Source organism: Frankliniella occidentalis, unplaced genomic scaffold (assembly GCF_000697945.3).
Source record: "Frankliniella occidentalis isolate FOCC.00 unplaced genomic scaffold, Focc_3.1 Scaffold106, whole genome shotgun sequence".
NCBI lineage: Eukaryota > Metazoa > Arthropoda > Insecta > Thysanoptera > Thripidae > Frankliniella > Frankliniella occidentalis.
Window position 1 is genome coordinate 163676 of NW_026267235.1, and position 6034 is coordinate 169709.

Genomic DNA, 6034 nt, shown 5'->3' on the forward strand with positions numbered 1-6034 from the left:
TCTACGCTACCCATCACCCATCATCCGTCACCCATCACTTGAGATTTCGTGTTTTTACATCGCGAAATACCGGGTGGCTGATTCACGCCGTGCACTTCTGTAGTTATGCTGTACCGCATGCACGAGTGCGGGCGTGTTGCCTACTCGCTCGGCTCGTAAGGCGCCGTTGACAGGGGCGATAGGCAAGCCCGCCCGCACTCGTGCGTGCGGTACAGTATACCTACAGAAGTGCGCGGCGTGAATCAGCCACCTGGTACAATCATAAGGTGTATAGTCATATTTATTGTTCTCACACATCCTAACTCTTAACCACAATTCGAGTTGTGCGCGTAAATACACGAAATCGCAGGTGATGGGTGACGGATGATGGTTGATGGGTAGCGTAGATTGCGTCATTGGAGTTCCACCTTAACACACTCTACCGCCCACACAACGAGAGCGAGGAGCCAAGCCAATCGGGACATAAATGTCATCTCCCGAAGTAGAGCGCGATGAGCCTAAGGTCCCCACTTTTCAAAGCACGGGCAGCACAGGCGAGAGGGGGAGAGGGGAAACTGTGACCTCAGGCTGGTCTGGCTGTGCGTCGCGTGCTGGCCCGTCGAGCTCGAAGGGGGCTTTTCTCGTCAAGACGCCATTCTGACCTCGGAGGGGAAGTCCCCCCGCCGCCCGCCCGCAGCCAACACGCGGAGGTGGACCGCTACTGACTGTGAATGTGAACTATTTATTGATTTATTTGATTTGTCATGAATTCTAATTAATAAAATGTCTTGTGAAATTAGTACGCGCTTGCGGTCTTTCTTGGGCAAGTTATTGTTATTACAATAAGGGCACGCTCCATAAAGCAATTGTGAGTAATATATACCAGGTGTCCAGAAAAAAGCAAAAAAAAAAAAAAAACACGAAAAAACAGCGAACGTCTTGTGGTCATGCTGTATGTCGCTTATGCATTACCTTTGTCCATGGGTTGTTATGAAAATTAATGGACAATTCCAGGAAAAATGGTAAAAAAACGTTAACACTGCGTGTTAACAAATAGACGATCCGAATAAAGGAAAATATGATACAAAATTATTTCTACTAATTAAATACGGTATTGCTTTCTAGAAGTTACGACTTTTTGTTCTGAGATTCACGGCCTTGTGCGTTGTTGTCGTCTGTCTTTGCTGACACTGACCCTCACAAAACCCTCAAGGCGGGACAAAATTGGGGGACTAACACTTCTTATGAGTTCCCTTGCGAGACCAGGCACCAGGCAGTTGTTGGGCGAGTGAGTGGCGTGGTGATCGCCCTCGCTTTGGACGAGCGCTACGCCGAGCAACCAGAGGTGCTCGTCGTTGGAGTCGAGGCCTCGGTGGCCCTGCGCCCTGGTCTGGGCCACCTTCAGGCCAGGCTTGGAGGAGTGTTGAGTGTAGATTGTTTGTGGGGCTGGGAGCGCGTGGATGGGGAGTGGCCTAGCGCACATTAGTGATTGTTGGCCGGCGGGGGGGTGTTGGGACGAACAGCATAACGCACCGCTCCCCCGCGCGCCAAACCTGCTGGTATAGACTGGATCGTCTAAAAAATTTCAGTAGGTAACGCGATTTGTGAGCGAATGAGAGAACAGTGTGTTGAAAAGTACACCCCACCCTTCCACTGCCCCGCCCTCCACCCCTTACCCACTCTCTCCCCGAAAACACGGGTCTAAAGACACAAGAACTTTTGAAGACATTTTATTTTTGAGAAAAAATACTTGACAGGACACATACAACATAAATCAAGTGGAAACATCAAACAGTTCCACTTCGAAATGTTTTAATGAGAGACATGTATCCAAAAACGGTCATCACTGTGGTTCTGTAAACATTTAACGCTGGGGTCATGGGAGAAAACAGCAATGCGCTTGAAACCCCACATGTCACGGTGACAACCCATTGAACACCACTGGCAAAGTTCCCCTTGACAGGAACCTTTTGAAAAAGACAGCTTAATGTGTAGCAAGGGATTCAAGGACAAAACGGCCCTGACTGCGTCGCTGTGCATCCAGGCGTGGGCGCAGCCCTTGGGCGGTTCGACCGGACAAATCGCGAGGGTCCGCAGGGCTGGGGTTGTGGTCGGGCTAATGCCGGGCAGCACTTCTTCGGGCAGGCCGGTAATGCTGAGGGACTCCAGGACCGGAAGCGACGACAGCGCCTCGACCGGTGGCTGCGCGGAGAAATCAGCATCCGAGTTTTTGTTCGGGTAACTGATTGACAGCTGCATCACGCGGGACTTCCCGGACGAGGCCAGTGCAACCACCAGGTCCTTGCCAACGTCAGATAGAGGGTGGATAGAGGGGTTGATACACAGCAGGCAGACCTGGCGCAGCTGAGTGGCGTGGCGTAGGAACGCGGCCGCTCCTCGAATAAGCTCTGGCGCGTTAGACTGAACGTCGATTCTCACGCTCCTCAGCGAAGAGCACGTCGCCAGCGCCTCCATCCCGGGGAGCAGAGTGCACTGCAGATGTGTAAGGTTCGGCATGCCGGCCAGCCTGGGCGCCAGCCACGTCGCAGTCGTGGTTGAGTAGTGCCGCTGGTCGCGCCAGTGGTCGTTCAGAGTAACCACATGCAGAGTGGCGCTGTGCACTGTGAGAATGCACCTGCAGAACGGCTCCAACTCAGGCACAAGGATGCAGAAGAAAGCCTCCAGCGACGCCGTGGACACGGCGCCGTGGAGCACCGGGGCCGGCGCGGGGCTCCCAATAACCCGGACATCAAGTTGCAGCGCTTCGAGACCGGCCGTCGATGCTAAGGTCCCTGACAGTACAGCCCATTCGAAATAAGGCAACTCGAGATAGCTGACTTCAATCCGCTTCAGACGGCCGAGCGCGGCCTGGTGGCGGATGACGAAGGCGGCCTGCACGGCGTCCAAGGGCGTGTCGCTGTCCCTGAAGTCCAAAGCCAAGTCAGCCACTGCACACTTGGTCGTGAACGGGGTGTGGCATCTCTTGAGCGGGAGAGCCAAGCGCATCTCCTCCAAGCACGGCGCCAGGCGCAGCACCGTGCACATCCAGGGGTCGGTCTCGTCGAGCTGCCGCAGCCGCCACACGTCCCCATGCTGAACGAGGTCCAGGAAGCGCTTGCACACGAGACGGCACGCGAAGAGGTCCGGCACGGCCACATACTGCATCACCTCCAACAGCACGTCGTCTGGCAACGACTCCATCCTTTGAAGCGACACGATGCTGTGAGCTGGAAAATCAAACGCCAAGTCAGCATCGGTCAAAATAAAGCATTCCGGTAAAGCTGAAATGCAGAAGAATGCAGGGAACAAGAAAACGGAAGCACCCATATTGAAGCATAGCGATTTCCGTTTCCTTCTTCCCCGCAATCTTTTGCATTTCAGCTTTACCGGAATGCCTTATTCGGGGGCACGCTAGGATCGGCCCGGCACCGGGATGAGAAAGGGGCCCACACTGCCTGAGCATGAGCCTCTCAAGCATGAGCCATGAGGGGGGAGGGGGCAACCGACACAACAACACTACTTCTTACTGTCTCAAGCCACGTCTAAGCCGGTTTGGTCGTCCTTCCGTTATGGTCGGACCCCCGACCTAACGGCACTCTCCGAGAGGGGAGAGGCACAAGGGTACCTTCAGGAGAGAGAACCCCAAAAAAGAAACCCGTGATGAGCACCCCCCCCCCCTCTCCCCTAGCCACCTTCTATCCTACCCGGCAAAGCCAGCCCCGACGCACTAAGTCACAAGCACAAAAGATGCAAGCCTTTTCCGGTTTTTAGTAGATGATACATTTGGAACATTTTACACAACTGAAACTAATAAGAAATGTCATGACAAATGTGTCAGAATGCTTGTACTGACATGCAGCAGCGCCAGGCGTCAGGCGAGGCAGGCGTGACGTCACCAGTAGAATATAGACAGGGAGTTGTAGCCGTTCCATCTGTGTCATGCAGGAGGGCGATCGGAGAGTTCCCTGAGGAATCTCCACTTCCGTCCCTTCACTACCCCCCTCACCCTGTTTCAGTCGATTTAGAAGGCGTTTCCGGTTGTTTTCAGGGAGCTCTCCGATCGCCCTCCAGCCCGCCCCTCCCCCTTCCATTCCCCCTCCCTCAGACTCGGCTGTGGCTGCTGTGGCTGCACCGCACGGCTCGGCGTGCGGCGCAGCCGCAGCGGCGCGCAACTCGGAGATCGGATCGGCTCGGCCAAGGAACGCACGCGGCGCAGTAATTCAAACTCTAACCTAACTATGAAGAGACAGAATTAAATAAATTCAGAAATATTACTCTCAAATTATGTCTCTATTGAGAAGCATCACTCGCAAACTGTCTCTACATTCATCTTCACACTAACTTAGTTTTAGACCCTTCAAAATGTTACTATGTAATAGGAGAAACAGAACACAGCCCAAATCTTTTTATGTATAAATACGTTTTTTTTGTTTGTTTTTTGTTTGGGGGGAGGGGTGAAGAGGGGGTTTGGCCGTTCAGGGGTAAGGGGCAGGGGACTTTGAGGGTAGGAGGAGGGAGTTTGACCCCGCGTCCACCATCCCACTTACTCTCAAACAGCCATATGCGTATGTATACGTGCGTCAAATCGGCTGCTTCACACTTCGCAGGTTAGCCCACGATGACCCGGGTCGACGCTAACCTAGCATAGTCCGCAATACAGTAATCCGCGCACACATTGTGAGCCTAGTCGTGCACATGACGCGCTACATATCTGATAGGCTTTATATTACATATTGTTCGCATGAAAGGATCCGGTGCGCATTTACACGCTCATACATTACATTACCGCGTTGCGGCGCTACTGCACTCAAACTGCACTGCACTTTTCTCTCGTACTCTTTTCCGAACTAGGACCCCACAGCCTTGGTTATGGTGGTACGTTAAAAACTGCTCACTGTCAAACAGCTCACCTCAATATTGATACTCGACCCCAACTTCCAGCCGTAGATCGCCCAAGATGCCTTTTCAGGATGCTCGAGTAGGTTAGCGCCGCAGAAAGCTGACCGTCGTGTCGTGTCGGCCGGCCGGCGGCTGGACGGTGAGTGGAGTGAGCTGTCTGCTGCCAACCAACGGCACGCCAACGACAACGACAACGCAGTAGATCACTACTTGACTTGCAGAACGTTCTCAGAACGTTTCCACAGCCATTCACCTCTCTCAGCGGTTTAGAAAGGCGGTATAGAGAAGGCGAGTGAATCAGCTCACCGTGCGCTGCTCTCGGATAGATGGTTCCGGCTGTGCACCAGTCGATAGTCGGGAAGAAGAAGGAAGGAATCCAGACCGGAACCAGTATGAGAAATCTGTCGGAACACAGCGTAGGCGGCTGGGCGGCCATATTGGAACGTAGTTTCTTCCAAACAATGTTGTCGTGCGTTCAGTAAGCATGTTTCATATTAAATATGTACGTGTTGGCAGGGTTAAATTTCAGCTTGAGATCAAAAATAATGTGATACCAAGTAGATCTGAAGCGTTTTTCCCGATAAATACGCCGTAAATATACGGTAATACGTGTGCAACCAGCTAACCCTTTCCCCGGCTGTGTTTTCTCCTCTTTTTTAACGCAATTTGCTTCTCTTGTGTATTCTGTAACACGTATTTAATATTGAAAATCTAACAAGAAGCGAGCCATTTTCCCGCGCTCTCGGGGGGTTGGGGGGGCGTTTCGAAAATCGAGTGGCGCGACCCCTAAACGTTGTCGCACGGACATCGGACAACGACAGGATATCATCGTTTACTGTCCTCTATCATTCAGCGCCCAAACCTCCTCAATTCGTCACTTCGACCTCCAATTTCGGACAGGCTAACCTTAGGCTGGTCTCAGTATACCGGCCATCTGCATGCGTCGAGTGTGGAAGAGACCCTCTCCTGTCCCCGGGGTCATCCCCCACCCCCTAAGGTGATATAGAGGATCCTCTATATCACCTTACCACCCCCACCCCCGCCCACCGGGCACCCGCACCGCCGCACTACACTATCAATCTTCCAACCACGCGGCCCAAATCAACAAGAAAACCCTGACAATTATAAATCAGCCGTTTCCGCTATCACCGGGCAG

The 6034-nt window shown here is 52.9% G+C and overlaps 1 protein-coding gene across 2 annotated transcripts; it reads right to left on the minus strand.

Annotated features, from left to right (window-relative positions):
* Nucleotides 1-1693: 1693 nt before the first annotated feature.
* Nucleotides 1694-5329, minus strand: LOC113207318 (uncharacterized). 2 transcript variants are annotated; one of them, XM_026423831.2, is made up of 2 exons: nucleotides 5185-5329; nucleotides 1694-3206 (listed from the first exon to the last, which is right to left on the minus strand). In XM_026423831.2, the coding sequence occupies exons 1-2, from the start codon at nucleotides 5312-5314 to the stop codon at nucleotides 1792-1794; spliced, it is 1545 nt and encodes a 514-aa protein (XP_026279616.2). In that variant the 5' UTR covers nucleotides 5315-5329; the 3' UTR covers nucleotides 1694-1791. The 2 variants fall into 2 exon arrangements, with proteins under 2 accessions (XP_026279616.2, XP_052125900.1); XM_052269940.1 differs by lacking the exon at nucleotides 5185-5329 and adding an exon at nucleotides 4890-5178.
* Nucleotides 5330-6034: the final 705 nt, after the last annotated feature.

What these genes read in the sequence shown, in the direction of transcription:
- LOC113207318 (XM_026423831.2), bottom strand. Translation starts at nt 5,314, where the DNA reads ATGGCCGCCCAGCCGCCTACGCTGTGTTCCGACAGATTTCTCATACTG. An exon ending in CTATCCGAGAGCAGCGCACG is followed by an intron (nt 3,207 to 5,184) that starts GTGAGCTGATTC and finishes TTGATTTTCCAG; the next exon opens with CTCACAGCATCGTGTCGCTT.